This window comes from Mirounga angustirostris, unplaced genomic scaffold (assembly GCF_029215605.1).
Source record: "Mirounga angustirostris isolate CCGP_5_RB_7025 unplaced genomic scaffold, mMirAng1.0.hap1 SCAF_12, whole genome shotgun sequence".
Taxonomy (NCBI): domain Eukaryota; kingdom Metazoa; phylum Chordata; class Mammalia; order Carnivora; family Phocidae; genus Mirounga; species Mirounga angustirostris.
This window is the reverse complement of record NW_026991720.1, coordinates 45,248,982-45,271,854: the sequence shown is the minus strand read 5'-3', so window position 1 is coordinate 45,271,854 and position 22,873 is coordinate 45,248,982. Positions and strand designations below refer to the sequence as shown.

The 22,873-nt window shown below is 48.3% G+C and overlaps 1 protein-coding gene across 3 annotated transcripts in view; it reads left to right on the top strand.

Moving 5' to 3' along the window:
- Positions 1 to 22,873, top strand: part of MINDY4 (MINDY lysine 48 deubiquitinase 4) — a 104,747-nt gene that overhangs the window by 30,127 nt on the left and 51,747 nt on the right. For all 3 annotated transcript variants that reach the window (XR_010406445.1, XM_045864474.2, XM_045864473.3), the window contains exons 6-8: positions 14,396 to 14,454; positions 19,971 to 20,077; positions 22,564 to 22,680. Coding sequence is in view for 2 of the 3 variants with exons in the window: in XM_045864474.2 (XP_045720430.2) it covers positions 14,396 to 14,454; positions 19,971 to 20,077; positions 22,564 to 22,680 (283 nt within the window). In the remaining variant the exon portion in view is untranslated. The remainder of the gene's footprint in view (positions 1 to 14,395; positions 14,455 to 19,970; positions 20,078 to 22,563; positions 22,681 to 22,873) is intronic.

Below are 22,873 nucleotides of genomic sequence, written 5' to 3'. Positions count from 1 at the left end.
GGCATCCTCAAGCCCTTTGACCTCCAAGAAACCACTTAGTGGCTATTATAGAAACAATAGTTCATGCATACGGTCCAGATGCACAGAAAGCAGACTCTTCCGGTGTCGTCCTGGTGGTGATTCCTACCCTGTCTCCCCACATCCATCCTCCCCTTCCCACGCTACTAGGACTGGAATCTGTACACCCACAGCCTGGCAGTACAAGCTGGCTGCGTCTTCCCTCTGCCGACCCTCTGGATGTTTTCTCGAAACTTCCAATCCTTTGATCACACCCACATCGTGAGACTCAACGTGACATTTCCAACAGGAGACTGCCTGACGTGGGTCCAGCTGCTTCACATGGTTTTTATATTTGTTCTGGAAAAAGCTCCAGATACCTTTGGTCAAAGCTCTTCCTGTTGGCTGTGTTGCTGGGGCCATTTCTCGCCCACACAATCCAGAAGGGGCTGCCGTCTGTAGGCCCCCGCACGCCCACCCCCCTGGGGACAGGTAACGGTGGCAGAGGGGTGCAGCCTGGAGCAGCGAGCGCTCTAGGGGGTTTCAGAGGGTGTGTGCTTTCGGTCTCATTCTTGTGTCATTTGGATTCAGATCCTTAGAAACCAGGGAAGCCAGGGCCTTGCCAAAGGGCTTCATTCCCCTTCTGCAGAAGTTTCTCTGTTAAGTAGAAAAGAGAGTGTACTTACAAACTCACATTAGTTCGTTACCTCTTGAGGAACTGGGAAGGAATACTTGCCCTGTGCTAAAACTCCAAGTCCCTATTTCCTGACTTCCGTGTGAGGTGGACCCTGTGCTCCTATGCTTTAGGGCTCATAGAAAGTTCCTGCGTGGATTCCCTACCTTTGAGCAGCATCCTAGCTCCCCACTGAATACCCCTGCCTGCCGGGCTCCCTGCCCAGGGGCCACCTGTGTGGAATAGCTGGGAACTCTCATTGGAGGCAAAGGGGTAACTCCAGGGGGTGGGGAGGGAGGAGACCCATGCTGGTTGGGACCCAGGGACCCTCACACCCCATTTCAAGTGAAAACAGCTGTCAGAAGAGGCACCAGGGAAGACTGCCTAACTGGCTCAGGGACACATCTAATTTTAGCTCAGGGTGTGCTTGTCCTGAGTTGGGGCTGGCCCACCCATGGAAATTCCGCAGCTCTCTGGTTTTATGTGTATGAGTGGTGTAATGCTCAAAGTTAGCAACGCTAACTTGGTTTTAAAGCAACAGGTTTCTTTCTCTTTTTTCTAAGAAATTTCCAGACCACAGCCTGTCCTCTGTGCTTTTGGAGTAGGTCAAAATTTCCTGAAGATTCCTTTCTCATAATGGGGCGATGTGGGGTGGAAGAAAGAGATGTTCCAAGAGCCAGTCTTGGCTGGGCCTTTCGCTTTATGAATTAGGGCAAGACAATGCAAGACAATGACAGGGTCTCTGGGTCAAAGGAGACTTTGTGTCAGGCATCTGGCACAGTGGGTTACGGGGAGTTCATAGGTCAGCAAAATATAAACAAATGCAAAAACAAAAAAACCCCGGGGGGACCAATTTGGTTCAGCTCCAGAGGTGGAGGGCCTGAAACATACACGGTTTTAGTGGCCTCTTTAAGACAAAGAATATAAAAGTATCTCATTCTTGCAAATTTTATAAAAATAGAAGACCATGCCAGCACATCACTTGGGCTTCTTGGAAGGGGCCTGTCCAAGTGAGGGTCCCTGAAGCTTGAGCCCTGTTAATGTCACCGTGAATCAGATGCTATTCAACTTGTTGCTGCTATTGATTTTCTGGCTAAGTAAGAACATTAAAACCAATTTCATGAAATTTAAATATAGATAAAATCTTGAAATAAAATTCCAGTGTTTAAAATGAACACATCAGTCCATGTGAAAGATGCACTGTATTGCTGCGTATTTTCCTCACTTCATCATGGGCCTGTGTGTCGTGGACTGGTTTGTGTTGGACCATTTCCAGGTTTCTGAGCCTTATTGCCCTCGTTTGTGAAAATGCTGCTTTCCATGTAGGCTTTTAGTGAGAATGAAGTTGAAAACGATGGTTTGCAAGTGCTTGGTAAAGTAGATATAGACACCCAGGTAAATAATTATTATTGTTAGGACAAGGCTAGAGAACATTTAGAACCCTTAGAATGTCACAGGAAAGAAAATGGATATTCACCAGGGAAGGTGAATATCCACCCAGAACCACTTGGGGGCGAGACATGAGCTTCAAAAAGAAGTGTTATTGATGTGTAAACCTCCTCACCTTTTCTAAAAGTAAATGAACCCAAATTTCTCTATTTTAAGATTAATAAGGAGTTAAAGCACCCAGACAGTGTTTTAGCCCCATGGCTCATGGCTCTTTTATTACTGCTTGTGCAGGGGAGAGTGTTGTGTGTGCAAAATGGAGACATTTCATCCCAGAATTTGTCTTAAGCCACTCTTTGGCATATTTAACCAAACAGAACCCAAGTGGATTTCACTGCTTAATGGGACTCCGAGAAACTTGACCTCTCTCGTTAGGACAGCTCCTTCCCTGGATGTGTGGGTTTTTAATAGGACAGTAACAGGGCAGGGACAGTGCCCCAAACAGCTTCCCTTAGTAGCAGCTAAGTAAACATCTCCACACAGCTTCCCAATCCACCGTGGAAACTAGTGGCAACTCTTATGTAATGTCTTTCAGGCAGCCCGTCAGAACCTTCCTTTTATAACTCCCAAGTGTGACTTTAGACTCCCTGGCACAGGGCCAAGGTTGTCGAGGCAATCCTTTCCATCCTGGGCTCTCATACCAGCCTTGGGGAGGGCAGGGCCAGGGCTAATCTTTGTCTCCGGTAGAGCCATGCCGTTGGGTCCTCACTCTGATGCCAGGAGCCCTAATGAGAGGCAGGCTTGTGATCCCACTTGCTGGGTGTGCAGTCTGGGGCTCAAACCGGGGGGCGCCCGTGGCATGCGCCAGGCACCACGTCACGTCTCTAGCTCTGGCCCTAGCCATTGGGCTCATCCAGCATCTCACGGTGGTCGGGTTTGGCTGAGCTGTGCAGCCACATGCTGGTGGGCAGCGGGGAGGAGGCAAGACCAAGGGAGATCATGGGCTAGCAACATTCTGCCTGATGAACTGCATAGCTCAGGTGAATGAATGGTTCAGTGGATTTGGCCATGCTCCAGAGAACCACTGCATAGATACCACTTTCCTTCAAGAGGATGTTTTTCTTTCCCTGGAGAAACATCAGCTCCACGTACATTTTCACTGCCTGTTGAGCAAAATCTGCCTCTCGGCACCAGTCTCCTCAGGGAGCTGAGCTCCGCCACACCCAGGAGAGTGTAGCCTGTGAAAAGGGCAGGGAGGTAGGAATTGGGAGAGCCGCAAGTCCCCGTTAGCGGCTTGAACGGAAGAACAGCCAACCTGCCCTAATGCTTTCGGGTCGTAAGGAAGTGCAATCCGTGCTTCCAACATCCAGTAGATGAAAATGAACTGAGATGAAGAGCCTGGAGCCTAACATTCTATTTCCGGCTTTGCCCATTACCCAGGGGGCCTTGGCAAAAGCTCCACACCCACCTCACCCCTACCCCCTGAGAGGGCTGCGGGATTCGACTGGATGATCTCGATGGGCCTTTCTAGCCCTTCCAGATGGACGAGCCATAGCTAGGTGAACTCTGAGAACTTCTCAGCTTTCAGACAGGGCATCCATTAAATACCAGTTGTATACTAAGACCTTGTGCCAATTGAAAGAAGGGGAGAATAATGCGAGGGAAGGTCACACCTAGTACAGTTTTGTTTTGTGAATTGTGTGCCCTTGAGGGAACCCTCCCAGTCTGATGTCTTGGTAACTGGGTACATTTCTTCTCTGTTCCTGGAATGTGCCAGAATCCGGCCTGACTCAAGGAAAGAGAAATGCTGGACTTGGTTTCAGATTTTGCTCTCGCTCTACACACTTCTCATTAGGTGTGCATGCCAAAGCCTGTGGGGAAGGGCGCACACGGAAAGAGAGTTAAGCTGAGAAATCATCATCCCCAAAGAACAATGGTCTGGGAGGCCGGAGTACGTGTGTTCTCTCCAGCTAGACAGGCTGAGCCGATGGCTTTTCCAGGAGGATGCAGGGCCATCAGTGACCCCTCCCTTCCCCCAAATCTGTCTTCACCGGGCGATCCCTATCTTTGTCCAACCTTCGTCATCATGCACCCGGATGAGAGAGACTTGGGTATGCAGCCCAATTCCCAATTAAGTGTTTTCAGTAGTTTCAGGAAGATAATTTATTTGGATTGAATTGTTAAGGCAGATTGCTTTCACAGTATTCCAAGCAGAATGCTTTCTCACAGGAAATGTCAGACCAGGCAATTCTAGTCAAGTTTTCCACATCCTTAAGAAAAAAGAAAAGAGAGAGGGAAAAAAAAAAAAAAAAGATTGCTATTATACGTTGAAGGTCAGCAGTTCAAGTGCTGGCAGGGGCCGGGTATGAAACTGAGATCGGTTAAACATTGGGATAGTGTCCCCGGTGACTTCCCAATAGCCCGACCTTTAACGAGGCCTCCTGTTCTTTCGGGCTTCATTTAAAAAATGCCTGTCGAGTGGGCTGGCCAGGGAGATAGGGTGCTTCCCAAGGTTGGGGCATGGATCCCACAGGGCTGAACATCTGGGACGTGAGGAGCTCCCTTCCTCTCCCCAGAGCTCAGTCTCCTCATCTGTCAAACCAGGGTTACACCATGTGACTCCCAAGCTTCTTCTTCTTCTTTTTTTTTTTTTTTTATTTTGAGAGAGAGAGAATGAGAGACAGAGAGCATGAGAGGGAGGAGGGTCAGAGGGAGAAGCAGACTCCCTGCCGAGCAGGGAGCCCGATGCGGGACTCGATCCCGGGACTCCAGGATCATGACCTGAGCCGAAGGCAGTCGCTTAACCAGCTGAGCCACCCAGGCGTCCCGACTCCCAAGCTTCTTCACAGCCGAAGTCACCACGATTCTGATTCTGTCCCTTTATCTGGGGGAGCTTGCTGAGCCCCTGTGGGACGCTGAAGAGAAACAGCAGGAAAGTGAAAAGAATCTTTTCTTCTGTGGAGAACTTCAACTTTTTAGAAGAGTTCTTTTTAAATCAGCTTGCCCTCAGGGATCTGCCTCATTAAGTCTTGCTCCTCCTTCCAGAAGTTCAGTAAGTTCAGTCCTTAAGGAGAGCCTTTAAGCATGGGGCTATGGAAAATGAATGTAACACAGCTGGTCTTCTGAGGGCGCACCCTAAGGACTTGCTGCCCACTCCCCACCCCCACACGTCCAAGAAGGGCCTGCAGGTGGGGAAGGGATGGGTCCCAAGAGCTGGAGCCCGGAATCACTCCCTGTTCTGGTCCTTGTAGCCCCCCAAAGACGATTCTGGCCAAAGAGAAGCTGAGACTCAGGGCAATTACAACTCGAAGCGATGCCGGTCTTTTCCAGCGCAAGCTAGTCCTGTGGCCTGTCTGTCCAATTCCTGTGTGTCCCCTGAGGATGGAGCAACTCTCTGCTTCGTTACCATCCAGCCCTGTTGTTCATTTCCAAAAGGAGGTTCTGTTAGAGGCGGGGTAGTAGCAAGAGTGCTGACCCTACACGGGGAAACCCGGCCCCGGCTCACCAGTTTCACTGGCCTTGTAACACCGCCTCTAGTGTGTTTCCAGGATGGGATAGGACAGCCTCCTCCACAGTCTTGTGGGTAGGACAGCAGCCTGGATGGCTACTGCCTGCAGCACGGATGCTTGCTTCCGTGCTGGCATGTTCTGCCAGGCTGAAATACGTATATATCAAGTAAAGCAGAACGCTTCTGGTCCCTTGAGCTTGCTAAAGTTTTTATTTTTAAAGTGCACGTGAGTATTTTTTATCAAATGTTTTTGCTGCATCCGTTGAGATTATTTTCCCTTTGTCCCCTCTGTTGGTGTGAATTCCATTATTAGATTCTCTAACGTTAAAATATTCTTGCATCTCTACTTGGCCAAGATTGTCCTCAAACTCATGGCTGATGCAGTTGTTTGTTATTTTAGTTCATATTTTTGCACTTGTACTGATAAGTTTAGCTGTTTGGAATCAAGGTGCTACTAGTCTCATAACCACCATCATCCTCACATCAGCGAACGTGGAGCGATTCTGTGTCGGACGCTGTTCTCAGCACTTGCTGGACTGACTTGTGTAATGCTCAGCGCAGCCTTTTGAGGTGGGACTGTTATGAACCCCATTTTATAGAGGTCCAACATGACCGAATTCTCCTGTTGCATCATTCCTTTTGTTATTCTGTAACAAGTAGGTTTATCACTGATAATGCTTTTTATTCCAGAGTCTATTTTTAATCTGATGATACAGTATTAACTACATTGGCCTTTAAATGGTTGGCCCACAAGTGATCTCTATTCTCCCATGTGGCATGGTTCACCTTTTGTGTCATGTACCTTGTGAAACATCATATTGCGAATTAAAAAAAAAAAATCTGTGTGTCTCTGTCTTTTAACTGGCAAGCTGGGTTTGTTTGCTTTTATTATAATTACCGATACACTTGAATTCATCTGTATTCTGTACTTTCATTTTGCCGTATGCTTTTCTTTATTTCCTTTTTCCTCTTCTTTTCTTTTCTTCTTCTTTTTTTAAATTAGCCATTTTCAAGTGAGCAATTCAGTGGCTTTTAGCACATTCACAGTGTTGTATAACCATCACTGTCTACTTCGAAAATACTTCCTTCTCTTCAGAGTAAAATCTCTTCCTACCAAGCAGTTTCCTCCCCATTCCTCCCATTCCCTCACCCCCAGCAACCCGCAATCAACAGTGTTTCACATAAATGGAATCATACCATACATGACCCTTTGTCTCTGGCTTCTTTCACTCAGCATCATGTTTTTGTGGCTCGTCATGTTGTAGCACATGTCAGTTCTTCATTCCTTTTTATGGTGGAATAATATTCCATTGCATGAATATACCGCATTTTGTTTATCCACTCATTTGTTGGTGGACACATGAGTTGTTTTCACTTTTTGTCTATAGAGAATAGTGCTGCTATGAACACATGTCCCTGGGTTCACTTCTTTGGGGTACATACCCAGAAGTGGAATTGCAGGGTCATACAGTGATTCTATAGTCAACTTTTTTGAGGAACTGCCCAACTGTTTTCCACAGTGGCACTTTCTTGTGAATCAAGTGGTGTTTATTTTTTCTTCTTGGGCTTTCTGATTGGACGTTATAGATTATGCTTTTACTATTTTAGCAGTTACTCTTAAAATTTTTTTTTATCATAATTGGCTTAAAGTTTCAGTTTAATCAGTCTCTCTACTCCCTCAAAAAATACAAGGATTTTAGAAAGCTTCAGCTGCTCATTTCCCGTTCCCACATTTCATGTGTATAATCGTCATCTAGTATTATCCCTGTGTTTTTAACTACTCCCTAATTAGTTGCTATTGTTGTTATTTTTTCTATCATCAGCTCTCATTTAGGTTTATCTACATGTTTAAAGATTTCTTTTCTCGTCATTGCCTTGGTCCTGCTCTTTTCTCCTGGGTTCACTTTCCTTCTTGCTAAAGTAAGTCCGTGAGTGGTTTCTTCAGTGAAGGTCTGTGATGGTAAACGTTTTCAGTCTTTGTCTGAAAATGCCTTCATTTTGACCTTACCTTTAATATTTTGAATATTAAAGATGTCTTTTGTTAAAGTAATTTTTGTTTATAGATAATCTGCCTTTCTGCTAAGATTTTTCTCATTGTCACTAATATGTTGTTTCAAGATGACATATCTAGGTGTGCATTGATTTCCACATGTGCCATTTGAGGCTTCTTAGATTTCTGTGAGGATTCATATCTGCTGAGTTGTTAGCCATTATCTTTTCCATAATCTCCTTTCTCATACCCTCTTTATTTTTCCTTCTGGAACTCCTTTTAGATGGGCATTGGAATTAAAGCTTCCCCCCCTCCACATCTCTTCTTTGCTCTTTCACATGTTTTCTCTCTTGGGGTTGAGTTGCATTCAGGTCATGTCATCTGATAACTCCTAGTAATTTATTATCTCTTCATTCTATCCCATCTCCTGTTGAAGCTTACCCCAAGTTTCCCCCCAATGTTAGAGAAGATCTAACCTATAGAAAAGTTGGAAGAATTGAAAAATGAACACCCATGCCATCTTCACCTACACTCAGAAATCCTAGGACTTTGTCACACTTGTTTTTTTCGCTCTTTCTTCTCTTCTCCCCTCCCCACGTATAGTATATGTATTTGTAATACACACATGTTTTTTAAAGATTTTATTTATTTATTAGAGAGACAGAGAGATTGAGCAGGGAGAGTGGCAGAGGGAGAGGGAGAAGCAGGCTCCCCTCAGAGCAGGGAGCCCAACGCGGGACTCGATCCCAGGACCCTGGGATCATGACCTGAGCTGAAGGCAGACGCTTAACCAACTGAGCCACCCAGGCTCCCCTGTGACTCACACATTTTTGATGATTCCTTTGAAAGTAAAATTCAGATACCATGGCATGTCACCCCTAAATATCTCAGCTTGCATCTCCTAAGGACAAGAACATTCTCCTGCCTAACCATGGTACCATTAACACGCCCAAGAAGTTTCCATAACATCAGCTAATATAAGACCCATAATCAAATTCCCCCACATGGTTCCAAAATGTTCTTTTTAGGCTTTAGTGTTTTCTTTTTTCTTTTCTTTTCTCTCTCTCTCTCTTTTTTTTTAAAGAGAGAGAGAGCAAGTGGGTGCGGGGAGAGGCAGGGGGGAGAGAGAGAGAGAATCTTAAGCAGACTCCACAGTCAGTGCTGAGCCCCATGCGGGGCTCAATCTCACCACCCTCAGAACATGACCTGAGCCAAAATCAAGAGTAAGATGCTTAACCGACTGAACCACCCAGGCACCCCCAGGCATTAGTTTTTTAAATCCAGGATCCATTCAAGGATCTACCCACATTTGGTTGCCGTGTCTCTCTAGTCTCTTTTAATCTCAAACAATTTCCCGTCCATTTTTAGTTTCTCATGAGTGTAGTCTTGTTGTCTTATAGAATGACTACATTCTAGATATGTCTGTTTCGCTATTAGGTTTATGTTAAACATGTTTAGGGCAAGGGTAGTACATATGTGATGTTGCATATTTCCCATTACATCACGTCAGGAGGACAGATTATCAGTTTGTGTGATTTCTGCTGATGCTAAGTTGGATCACTCCATTAAGGTGGTTTCTGCCAGTCTCTCCATCATTATATTTTTAAAAAATATTTATTTATTTATTTGAGAGAGTGGAAGAGAGAGAGAGCGTGAGAGAGAGAGCACAAGCAGGTGGTTAGGGGTAGAGGGAGATGCAGACTCTCCGCCGAGCAGGGAGCCTGATGTAGGACTCCATCCCAGGACCCTGAGATCATGACCTGAGCTGAAGGCAGACGCTTAACCGACTGAGCCACCCAGGGACCCTCTCTCCATCATTATAAAGGGAACTTTCCCTTTTGCCATTAATGAGGCATCGGTAACTTTCAGACTAGAGGAATATCCTGTTCCTCAAGAACGTTTCAGCCACTGGTTTTAGCATCCACTGATAATCTTTTCCCGTATTAGGAGTTTATAAAATGGTGATTGTCTAATTTTTATCATTTTCTCGTTCCTTTTACATTTATGAGTTGATGGTGTTCTACAGAGAAGAGCTTTCCATGACCCGTCCCTGTCCACCCCCCTCCCAGCAGCAGGCTCATGGGGTTTAACATGTATTTCATATGTTAGAATCACCATCCTTCTATGTCCATGAGTTTTTTTTTTTTATTTCTGTGACTGTATGTACTTTTCAAAACTGCCCATTCTTTTTTTTATAGTATCTGTTTCTTTTCTAATGATTTCCATTCCTGTTAAAGAAGTTTCCTTACTCTAATTACAGCCTCTTTTAGATTGTTGTTCTATTATCTCAAGTTCTTGGGAGTCCTTTTTGCTGTGTCACCTGGCTTTCTCTTATGGTGCATGATTTTCTCATATCTTTACTAGTTCTTTGTTTTGAGCATATTTTCAGTGGCACTTAAAAAAAATCTCTCTCTCTCCTGGGAATCTTGTGTGACCTGCTTTGTAGAAGTGCCCTTCCAGATAATTTTACATTGCTTTAGTTAGGGGTGCTGGGCTATCCCTGTCTTGGGAAAATTTTGTGTTATAGTCTGGATTCTTGTGCCACATTAGTGGGGTCAGTTTGGACTCCATTCACACTGGATTCTGAGTTGCCATCAAATAGAATTTATAGTAAGTAGTCAATATCTTTATTCCCGTGGGACACCTTTCTTTTATACTCCATAACTAATTTAACCAAGTATCCAGTGTCAAACATTGAGGAAGGAGCATCTCCTTGTCTTTTCATGTTAAGAGCTAGTGAAATATTCGGAGTGTGGGGCTGCATAAGCAGGAGAGCATCTTCAAAACTAGTGTGGCCCAGGCACTCCAGGCCTCTCAGAGCCCCTGCACCTAGTCGTGTCCCACAGTGATGAGCATGCCCAGGCTTCCCCCGAGGTACAGAAGAGGCACCTGATGCCCACAGAGGGGAAATGACTTGCCCAAGGGCACGGGGGTGGGGGTTGGGGGGAAAAGGGACAAGAAGTCAGGTCTGTGAGTAGCTCTTCCCACCTCACCAAGATTCAGTTACCTGGGATTGAGTCCTGGCCCCATGGAGCCCCAGATATCCACAGTGCCCTGGCCCTGGCTTCTCCCTTGGGGCCACAAAAGGAAGGGACTTTGAGTGGGAAGTGGTGACCTCAGACACGGCAGACAAGCTGGGTGTCTACAGCCAGGCTCCCATGGATTTACTGGATGGACACTATGACACATGTCTCTGGGTTATCTGCACCATCAAAAGTATTTTGAATCCTTAATTTATCTTGTTGTCATTGTTTTCCATAATAGTTTTCACTCAAAGGCAAGAACATGCTTTTAAACTGACCTTTTAAACTTTGTAATGCTAATGCCACAAAGGGACACATGAAAGGAACAATAAGCACATTCCCTAAGTGTGAGCATAATTGAAGTCTCCTCTGGTGATGAGATCTATGGGAAACGGGCCACAAAGCATCTGAGCTGGGCTTCTGCAGCTGATGGATGGCGCTCTGGGTGGAAGTCCCATGACCGGGGAGAGGCCCAGCTGTACCCTTTGCAGTGGGAACATCATCTCCACCCTCTGGCCATGGCTCTCGGCCACCCACGTGCCGCAAGGCTTTGCCCTCAGGAGCCAAGGGGGCTGCTTGGGAGGTTTGGATTTTGTGCTGTGGTCTATAGGAGGCCATGGAGGGCTCTGGGCAGGGGAAGGAAGCATAACATAGAAGAAGGAACGAAGGAGAGCAATTGGAGCCAGGGGCCGGGGTTTAAGTTCTGGCTCCAGCACTTCAAAGTTGTGTGACCTTGGGTGAGTCACCTCGCTTCTGTGAGGGTCACTGTAGTACTCAGCATCTATTTACGGAGCGCTGGCCGGGTGCTGGGCACGCGGGGTACAGAGGTGACGAAGAGCATCCCGTAGTCCTTCGTCCCTCCTTGTGATTTCTCTCACCGTATGTATTAGTACCCCATGGCAGCGGTCACGAATTCCCACAAACTTAGTGGCTCAAAACAATGTGAATATATAATCTTACTGTTCTGGAGGATCAGGGTCTGAAGTCAGTTCCACTGGGCTAAAGTCAAGGTGTTGGCAGGGCTCGTTCTTTCTGGAGGCACCAGGGGAGAATCTGTTTCTTTGATGTTTTGGAGCTTCTCATGGACACCCCCATCCTTGACTTGTGGCCCTCGTCCATATTCAGAGTGCATCCCTCCAGTCTCTGCTCCTGGCATCACCCCCCTCTCCTCTTCCCTGTCAAATCTCCCTGTGCTTCCCTCTTACAAGGACGCTTGTAATTACATTGCTCCCACTTGTGTAATCCAGGGTACCCTCATTCATCCTAAGATCCTTAACTTAGTCCCATCTACAGAGTCCTTTCTGCCATATAAGTACCATTCACAGGCTATCTTTGGGGGCCGTTATTCAGCCTACCGTTCCATGTCAAATTGCAATTTATGTTTGTTTATTTTACATGCCTGGGTCTCCCTTCGGCAGGGAGACAGGCCTGCCAGATTACTGCCACATGTTTGCTGGATGAGTGGGTGAGGAAGTGAATGAATGCATGTTCGGAGTTGAGAAGGAAGTGACGTACCACTTGGGCTGTAGAGGATGAGCGTGAGTTTGCCGAAGGATATTCTAGCCCAACTGAAGGGCTTATGAGAAGGTATAGAGGCAGAGGCTGGGAAGCTCAGCATTGCAGGGAATGTGCGTGGAGTGTGAGGGTGCAGAGGGAGAGGGGGCTGGGGTGGTAGGTGGCTAGCTCAGAGATAGCCTGTAGGGCACCTTAATGGGCCTGGATTTGATTTTATTTTAGTTATTTATTTTTTATTTTTAGGTAATCTCTACACCCAACATGGGGTTCAAATTCACAACACCGAGATCAAGGGTCACATGCACCACCGACTAAGCCAGCCAGGTGCCCCTCCTGGATTTTAGTTTTCAAAGAAGCAGTATATGTGGTGGTTGCTGCCTTTGTCTTTGGGGTCATTGCCTGGGTTCAAATTCCTAGGCCACCACTTACTTGCTGTGTACTGGGAGAATTACTGGATCTCTGTGAGGCTCAGCACAACGGTTCCTTCATAAGGCTGTCCTGAGAAGCAGATGGCTTTTGTTGCTTGCAAGGCACTCAGCACAATGCCTGGAACAACCAAAGGAGTCAGAGAGTATTTGCTGTTATTATTGTCATTTTTATAAATATTACTGTTGGTGGTGGTGATGATGATGGGGAGCCCTTGAAGAATTTCAGCCAGGCTGTGGCATGGTCAGATTTATTTTATAGAAAGATGCCTTTGATACCCCTGTGAAGACGTGGGGGGCCGGAGTGGGGCGGGACATCACACTGGGGGTCGGGAAACCAGTGAGGAGGCTATTCCAGTGATCTGGGTGAGAAAGCAAGAGGCAGAGAGCAGAGACAGGTACAAGAGAGATGTTCTTTCCTTTGGGATGTTCCAGAGATGTCTTTGCTCCTGCTGTTCCCTGCTTGGATGTTTCAAGGCAGATGTTAGAGGCCACTTAGCACCGTGCCTCAATCCTCACTTTTCAGAAAGGGGGAGGCATCTTGCCGTAGTCTCCGGATGGAATAGTGACAGAAGGGACAGATAGAGGTGGGACTCGGGTCCTCAGCCTTTAGTGGCAGAGCCAGTGGCGGTGGGAGGGGTACGTGGACAGAAACTTCTGGTGCAGGTGCAGTTTCTCATTGCCGTGGTCGTGACCCAGCATCTGCACTGCCTCCCCCTTCACCTCCTTCTACTGCCCCTCCAGGCCTTAGATCCCCTTTCCAGCTTGTGTTTTTACCAGTCCCCAAGAGAACGCTTGCCGAATCCTGGTAGTGTAGAGACATAGGAATTTTGCGGTTTTGAGTTGAGGAACATGGTCTTGACCCGGTAGGAGAGGATTAGGGCTGCCTGGGAGGGTGGGGGAAGGAGCTCTGTGTTGCAGCGCTCTGGGCCAGAGCAAGAAACTCGGAGTCCGAAGCAGTACATGCTCACAGATTTGGTACCGTGTGTCCTCCGCGGTCTTCCACTCACACCCCTTCATACATCTTCAGGAGGAAGCCAATTCAATAGAACGTAGCATGGCAAGATTGCGATTGTTACTTCAATCATATCTTACCCTGCAAGGATGTTGGAGGAAAAGATATTTCAATGCCACATTCAAAAGGGCTGTCATTTTTTTAACTTAGTAAATGGGTTTTCAGAGAGTGAGGTAATATTGTTATTCTTAATGCATTCTTCAAAAAAAAAAAAAAAAGATTTTTCTTTAGTCCAGATTGATGCATGCTGGAGGGAAGAAAATATCCAGAGAGCTAAAATACAGGTGGGCCGTGTTGAGAAAGTTCCACATGTACATACCTGAACTTATAAATCAGTCTCACAGAACAGGCTTTTGGGGCATTTTAGAGGTTTCTTAGAAATGGCTGCTGATGGCTTTACAAGAAAGCTGGGAGAGAAAAGAAACAAAACAAAAAAGAAAATAGAGATGTGATGAAAAACCTGTGCAGTGATGACAAGCACTTGATTTGCGTGTGCGTATAGGTATGTGTGTGTGTTTTCTAGCAGTATCACGGTGACATCACCAAGACACGCTCGCATTTGGTTCTGGGCAAGTGCCAACCTACAGGATTTATCCACCTGTATGGCTGGTGTGCGTATGTGTGTGTGTCCGTGAGAACACAGAATTGAAAGGCACCCGGGAGGCCGTTTGGTCCCATCCAGGGAAGGACCCTGTGGTGCAGAGAGGGAGAGTGGCCGTGCAGGGCATACACGAATGGCAGGGCCCGGCTAGAGAGAACCGTCCCTCCCCTGTACCCCCACCCAGTGCTCCCTGCCTTCTTCTCTGCTGCTTGTATTTCGGGTTCATTTTCCTCTGGTACATTGACATTTTCTTTTTTTCTAGGAAAAATCAGTTGCCAGTGCCCAACAAGGCTGATGGCGAGCTGGGTGTCCTGCAGCTTGGTAGGTGCCCCCACTGCCTCTCTGCTGTGGCCGGCAGGGTCCAAGGGCCTCCATTTGCTCCGTCTGGGGGGTGGTGGGTGGGGGCTCCTTTCCTCCCACCTGACCTTAGGAAGGAGAAGCTGGCCCAGTGAGTAGAGCAGGCTTCTCTCTTTGTGGTTGCTGTCTTCTTCTGCCTTCTGTCTTTCTGTCTTGGAGAAATCCTTATAAGAAGTCTGGGCACTTCTGGACCCACACTGGTGTGGGGGTGTGGGGGTGAAGAGGAGCCTCTTTTGCATCTGGGGGCTCTTTTAGGGCTGTTCGGAATGTACAAAGTTTCCAGAAGACAGCTGTGCCTAGGGGAGACTGTCCTTTAAAAAACTGGATCGGCGTATTATTGAGGCATAGGGTAGGTGAAGGGTACACATGTTAAGTGTTTGGCTCCATGCAGTCTCGCACGCGTGTACATCCCTGTCACTGCTCCCCCAGATCCCGATGTGGACACGGGGGACAGGGGAGGTCCAGAGATGAGTGAAGCACCACCCTTGAGTCCAGCCGCTCTTCAGTTCTGAAGCCATCCTTCGCTTCCCCCTCCGGGGACTCTCTCCTCCCCGAAGACGGCTGTGTTTGCGGGGCTTGGCAAAGCAGCAGCAGACGGACGATGGCGACCCAGCGACCAGATTTGAAGGACGAGGCTTGAGTGCCGTTCATATTTGCTCTCCTTCCGGAAGCCAGTGATTTACCTGTCGGGCCATTCGCGTACTTTTCCTCTCCTTTCAAGCACCCCTTTTGTTGATTTATTTATTTTTTAAAGATTTTATTTCTTTTATTATTTGAGAGAGAGACACAGCGAGAGAGGGAACACAAGCAAGGGGAGGGGGAGAGGGAGAAGCGGGCCTCCCGCCGAGCAGGGAGCCCGATGTGGGGCTCGACCCCAGGACCCTGGGATCATGACCTGAGCTGAAGGCAGGCGCTTAACCGACTGAGCCACCCAGGCGCCCCTAGAGGGAGAAGCAGGTTTCCCGCCGAGCAGGGAGCCCGATGCGGGGCTCGATCCCAGGACCCTGGGATCATGACCTGAGCCGAAGGCAGATTCAAGCACCCCTTTTAAACTGGAGGAGGAAAGCCACACACTCTTCAGAAGTTACTTGTGTGAGACGTGCGGTCTGACGGTTTGCTTTGATGAGGTTGGAAGGCAGGGGCCTCTGTCTGAATGACGAGGCAGCGGTTTGTTCTGCGCAGCTCACTTCAGAGGTAGCAGTTCCTTAGAGCTGGAATCACCCACGGTGGCCCGTGGGGATCGCTTGGCCGGCGCAGGAAGGGGCAGAGTCCCACCTGTGGCGACGCCGACGTGCGGAGCCAGCACGCGCTGGCCTCTGAAGCCTTTCTGTAAAGCACTGCACTTTAAGATTTTCCAGTGAGAGCCACTCCTGTCTGGACAGAAAACGAAGCACTTCCTGGCCTTCAGAACCCAGACGGCTCTGTTGGAGCCTGTTGGAAGGAAGGCTTTAGCAATTCTCTCAGAACCCAGTTGTTTGAAGTGTGTGTTTTCCAGAGGGAGGCAGAACCCTCTTTGCTAGTGGCTCAGCTAATGCTTTAGGAAAGGGGAAGGAGATAAAAGGTAGGACATCATGGAACCCAGTCATCAAGAGAAAGGGAAAGAAGTTTTGGGGTGAGGCAGAGACAGGGAGTACAATTTGGTTAGAGGAACAGCATTTTCTTCCCTACCCTGGTTCATTTTCCTTTGGTTCAGTTCAGCCAACTTCCGTCAGCAGTTACTAGCCAGGGCGTAGATGAGGCTGTTGAAAGAACATCAGGGTGAATAAAAAGAGGCCTTCGTTCTTGGAGGGCTGGGTTGGGTGGGACAGAGGAAGAGAGGTACCCTCTGATACAACACATAGAGAGGATGGTTAGCAGTTCATCACTGCTTCAAGAGACGAGTTCTTTGGTGGGTTCCAGAGGTTTCCACAGTGAGGAGGTATTTAGACTGGGCTCTGAAGGTTGAGGAGGTCTTGCCAGGTAGAGATGTGCGACAAGCCTCGTGGGCAAGGCATGGAGTGTGAGAAAGAGTGATTGGCTTGAGGCGACTGGCCCACAGGGGAAGGCATGGGGTCAGGGGGAGCCTAGGCTGGGAACGAAGGTGTGGCAGGGCCAGGATGACCTTGAGTGCTGTGCTAATGAGCTTGGCTGTAAATCATTAGCCAGTAAAGAGCACTTGAAGATTCTGTGCTGGTGAGTAATGTGTGCGGTGCTGTGGGTTTAGGGCTACCTCTGGATACGTGTGGAGGATGGATTTTACAGGTAAGGGCCTGGATGTTGGAAGACCAGTGAGGGGGCTCTTGGAATAGTCTAGAAAAGATGTGATTGGTCCCCTATTCTGTCTGGCAAAATCCTCTGGGTATTTCAAGACCCTGCTGCAATAGTTAGCTTTAATGGAGAGCTTCTCTGACCCTCTAAGGCAGAATTACTTGCCTCTTGTCCTCTGCTCTTAAAACCGTTGCACTATCTCTGTTTTAGTACTCATGTTACATTGTTTGGGGCTCTGTCTCCCTCTAGGCAGCGAGCTCCTTAAAGGCAGGGATGGTGCTTTACTCATCTCTGGACCTCCCTTGTCCCACTGTCCCACACAACCCCTGGCATATCATGGATGCTCGATGAAGTGCTTGATGAACAGATAGAAAAAGAATGACATATTCCTGTAACAGTGGAGGGAGAAAGGGTGGGGGCGAGGTGTGAGACATCCTGGAGGCAGAATCATCTGGAGGCTGGATCCTCGTGGTGTGTGAGACAGGGCTGAGGTCTCAGCGTGGGTCCCTGGAGGAGGGCTGGGGAGATGGAATCTCTTATCAGAACTGAAGTCTGGAGGGCTGCTGTGCTGAGATTCCTGAGTCTGGGGTGTTGGGGTACTTCTGGTGGAAGATATCTGGAGTCAGTGGGAAATATGGATCAGGCACCTAGACAAAGACGTATATGGACCTCTATTACATATTATCATATGTTTTCCTCCAAAGGGTAAATAAAATGGTATCAGAAAACAAACTCCCTTGTTTCTTTTCAGCCAGACACTTATACCAGGGCCTTAAAAATAGCATCCTCAAACCATCGGCATTTGCAGATGGTTTTGTCTGCTTGGCCAACATGTCATTCTGGAGTGCTTTGTTTTTCCTTTGCATGGTGGTCCCGCCACATCTGGGCCTGAGGCCTGCTATGTGGTCCTGAACCAAATCCCTGGACAAGGGCCAACTTCCTCCTGGCAGAAGCTGAGGATGGCTGCTTCCTCTTCTTCCTCTTGGGGGTCTCCACCAGTCTGCTTCCCCTGGGCCCCCAGCTTTCATTCTCCGATTTACTTCATGGAGTCCTGAGCAGAGCACGTTTCAGCCCTGGTTCCCTCCCGGACAAACTCAGACTAAACAGAAGCCTCCAAATAGGCTTAAATACTGCCCCTTCTGTGCCTCCAGGAAACAGTCTGGCCTGAGGCATTGCAAGGAGCCGTTCAGGGCCTGTAGAGTCACTCAGGTTACTCTTCCCATCTGTTCTGGGCCTCAGCTGCCTGGGGTTGAATTAATCACACATCTCTATTCCTCCAGGGAACATTCTCAGTACTCATCTTTGCAAAGCCTGCCCATCGGCCTTTACCTCCCTTCCTCCTCCCTTTCCTTCTCCACCCCACTCCTTCTCTCTCTCCTCCTCCTGCCTTCTCTTGCCTGTCCTTCATTTCCCTTTAGCCCCACTCCCACACGCCCATGACCTTCCTGTCCTCAAGCCACCATTCTCGAGTATTTAGTCGATATCTGTTTGCTTGTGTGTATTCTTGCAAAATGTGTCGTGTTTTTTGTGTGTATGTATTTGTCATGGTTGTAAATCGTATTGCCTTAGATATCTCATTTGCATTCTTGCTTTCTCTGCCCAGCACCATGTTTTTAAGACCCATGAACGTTGCTGAAGGAACATCTATCGGGTTGTTATTTCAGGGTACTTTTATAAGGTCATGGTCACAGGGTGACTTTTTCAGAGGCCCTAACTAAGAAGAGTTCTCATTTAAATTCAGATTCTCATTTCAATTCCAGACTTACTTTTAATTTTTTTTTAGCCTAAAGGTGGAAGGGTCTCCTTTTTAGTGGACTGGGACTCTGGGAGTTGGCCTCCTCCTATGCCTGGTCCTCCCCCAGGGGAAAAAAGGAGACTGTAGAATAGGATATAAGACATGTGTCCTGGGGATGTTGGTCTTTGGATAGCATCTCCAGAAGATGTGGGCAGGGACAATGACATTTCTCTCGTCCCAGATGTACAGAATTATGGGAGGTAATGTTGATTTCTATGCAGTGTAGCGTACTTTTTAAATAATCATTTAATCTTGGGAAAATGAGGAAAAAACAGGTTCAACAGGCTCTCTGGAGACTGGTCCGCTCAGCTTTGCCAGCACAATTACCTTGGATTGTTTTCATTTGGGTCCTTCCTCTGAGTGTTCTGGTAAATGCTGCGGCTGTGGGTACAGTGGCCGGAGGGAGGCTCAGCCGGCTGGGAAGGCACAGGCTGGGGCTGCCAAGACCAAGCTGGGACCCTCTCCGGGCCTCTGTTGCTCCAGCTGTAGGAAGACTGTATGTGGCATGTGACTCAGTGTCCCTCTGGCTGGAGGTCCAGGGAGGTCTGGCTGGCAGGATGGCAGAATGATTGGGAGCTGCCCTGGGTTTTATCCTGTCTCTGCCCCTTTTCCATCTGCATGATGTCGGGCCAGTCCTTTCACTTCTCTAAGCTCAGTTTCTCATCTGTAAGTGGGGGCGATGATAATTTCCCCCTTATGGGGCTGTTATGGGACTTAGGTGCTAAAACTCAAGCGGTTGGCAAGTGAAAGCCACGACAGTGATAATCTGTTATTATTATTTTTATCAGGAATGGTGGCATTTTCTTTCTTAATTCTGCCCTCTTCGTGTTTGTCCTCAGGCACAGGTTTGTGCACCGTGCCTGCCCTTTGTAAGAAAGGTGTCTGGGTGAGGCTTTTCTGGGCCTGACTCCATGGCTTCAGCCTTAGGCTCTTGTTCACTGCATGTCCACAGGTAGAACTTTCTAGTGGACCAGTAGCCAGATCATGCCCACTGGCATCCTTGTGCCGTGGACCAGCATGGGCTGTGACAGGAGTGAGGGCCCTCGCTCTGCCTTTTTTCCTTCTGGTGAAGGTCTGGGAGCCCCAAAGGGGAGAGGTGGGTGGAAGATAAGGAAGCCCTCCTTTCATTCAAACTCATCCATGTCCTTGGTGTTAAAGGATTTCTGTTTTTTCTTTTAAGATTTTATTTATTTATTTATTTAGAGAGCTGGGGGAGGGGTAGAGGGAGAGGGAGGGAGAGACTCTCAAGCAGACTCCTGCTGAGTGTGGAGCCTGATGTGGGGCTCGATCCCATGACCTGAAAATGAAAATCATGACGTGAGCCAAAATCAAGAGTCAGACACTTAACCGACTGAGCCACCCAGGCGCCCCAAATGATTTCTTATTCTGTTCTCCATGGGTCATAATAAGGAGCTCACGTGCCCTGGTATTCTTTCAGAGGATGTGGAGGATGAATTGATAAAGGATGAAGTCATCCTGTCTCCAGGTCCATCGATGCTCAAGCTGCAAATAGTGTCAAAGCCAATTGACCTCTCAGTGGCCAAGGTAGGCGTCACCTTAAAAGTGTGCATTGATACATCTTGATTTGAATCGGTGTGAATTGGTGCAGTGTGAATTGAAGCTGTCTTGGTGTGAATTGGTATGGGTGAGGTGACTTTGATCCCTCTGGCCCCATCCATCTTACGTCTCAGTCATGGTTAAAGTGGAAATTCAGGTGTGGTAGAGAAGAGCCTGAACTGAGAGTCAGGAAAATGGGGGGCCTAGTCCCCTCCAAGAAGAGGTGAGGGTACAGCCTCCGCCCATTCAGACATTGCAGGGTCTTGTTCTTCTTTCGGCCCAGAGCTGCTTCTGCACATGTGCAACGGGCACCTCCAGAGTTGTGACAGCAGCGGGAGAACCGTCCTCATTAGACCGGCTCTCTAGCGCTCGTCCCCCAAGCTGGGCTCAGGCTGGATTGCAGTGAGGGAAGGACAGGTGGGTGTTAATTCCTCAGCACCGTCGGGTTCACACCAGTGGCCTCCTAGAGGGACTTGAGCTCGTAGGACTTAGGGAGCAGGTTCCTGGCCTTGTCAGCCTCCTCTGCAGGGATGCCCCGGATTCCTCACCATCTCAGCTGCCACATGGCCTCACCCCTCCCCTTGGCCAGCAGTTCCTGGGGGATGGAATGCTGCTCCTGCTGTCTTCCACTGGCTCTTGAGCCAGGATCCAGGAGGAAAAGCTAATAAAATGCCTGGGGACACAGTTGACCCCCTTTTCTTCCTACCTGTAAATACTCAGCACACAGATTAAAAAAAGTCAAAGATTTTTCTAGAAGTTTTATCCCATCCCATTCCTTCCCTCCCTTTTCTTTCTTTCTTTTGAAACCATGGGGGGCAGGGGGTGGGGGTTGGGTCAGACACTTTTACATGGCCCCAAGCCTGGAGTAAGTGCTCTGACTCTCTGTAGCCACAGGGCTGTGATTCTTTGCAGTGAACACTCCTGTTTTGGGAAGGGCCCTTTGAGACCCCTAAATTTAGACCACCCAGTAGCAGCATCTCCCAAAGCAGCTGGAAAATTGAGGCCCACCCAGAGAAAAGGAGGGCCCGGGGCACACAGCATCCATAGCACCCAGGCTTTCAGGCTCACAACCCTGTGCCCTGGTGGCCACACTGTGCCTAGCCGGGGGCTGCTGTTCTGTGACTAAGAGAACAGACCTGGGCTTCAGCCGGAAAAGTCTAGTCCCTATAGTTCGCAGGCTCTCGAAAAGCTCGGTTCAAATACATGGATTGTTGGTGCAAGAAGGGAAACCAAGCCCCGATGGACGAATTCACCCAGTCTTCTCTCCTGTGCGCCGCCAGCCCGCATTTGATGATGTGTAGACAAATGCTTCTGTCACTGAGACTTTCTTGTACTTAATGAAAAATAAAAAAGAACCGATTCTGAAAGGAAATAATCTGAATCTGTAGGAAAGATCTGACCTAGAGAGGTGGCAACAGAGCCCATGTGTTGGCCCTTCTGAGACCCTGGGTGTAAAGTCATGGCAGAGAGAGAGGAGAGGTGGCTGGCATAAGGAGGGGGCATCCAGGGAGAGGCTCTGCTTTCCCGGGCTGGTCACGGGCAGTGGTTGGCGCTTTCTGGGGCTCTGGAGGGTGGGGCTTGGGCTTATGGGAGATGAACAGTGAGATCAGTATCAGCCAGAAGTTTAGAGAAGACAGAGCCGTGAAGAAATGGAGGTACTGGCTTGGGGGGCGGCAGGAACCCCTTCACTGGATTGTTGGGGTTCAAGTTGAGTTCACGGGGGACACTTGTGGGTGATGGCATAGAGGAGATTCTTACACGTACTAAGGGGTGGTACTGCATCAGGGGCTGGTAAACTTTCTGTAAAGGGCCAGATCATATATTTTTGGCTCTCTGTTGCAACTGCTCAACTCTGCCATTGCAATGTGAAAGCCAACATAGAGAAAATAAAATCAAATGGGTGTTGCTGTGTTTCAATAAGACTTTATTTACAAAACACGTGTGGGGCCAAATTTGGCCCGTGGGTCACAGGTTGCTAAGCCTGTCTCACGGCACTGGTTCTCCAACGTAGCTGCACGTTGGAATCGCCTGGAGAGCTTTTAAAATTACAGCCACTGGAGTCTGCCACCCAGGGGTTCTGATTTAGCTGGGCTGGCGTGTGGCCTGAGCATCAGGATTGTTAAGCACCCCACAGGTGATTGTATGTGCAGTCAAGAACCTCCAAGGTCCCTTCTAAAACTAAAATTCTGTGTTTCAGATTTCCTCTAAGGAGCCTGCAAAGGCCTAGGCCTGGGTCAGCACAGGCTGGTTTGGTTTATGGATGTTCCAGAGGCAAGACCCTCAGCGTCGCTTTTTCTCTTTTCTCAAATATGAGGAGAATGAGTTTGCAAAATAAAGGAAAAATCGATGAGCCTGCTGGAAAGCAGGCTGCGCCGCTAGAATGCAAGACCAGCTCCTGAGGGAGTACAGACACCGAGTGGCGTATTATTGTTTGCCTTTAAGACAACTAAGGAAACTCTCTCTTCTTTTGACAGGACATAAAGGCCCTTCTGTTCGGCTCCAGCTTTTGCTGTTTCAATGAGGAATGGAAGCTTCAGAGTTTTTCCTTTAATGACAAAGCCTCGTTAAAATACGGCATTGTGCAGAACAAGGCAGGTTGCTTTTACGTTTCTGGGGGACGTCACTGCGGGCCCGTCACAGGTAGGGCCGGGTGTCCTGCAGTTTGCTGAGCTATCCAGTGCTGACTAGCCCCGTGTTTGCCGAGTTGTCACCCAGTGCTGCAGCTTCACGTGGGGCTGGCAGAGCAGGAGCTGGGGGACGTGACCCTTCCCCCACAGAGGCTTC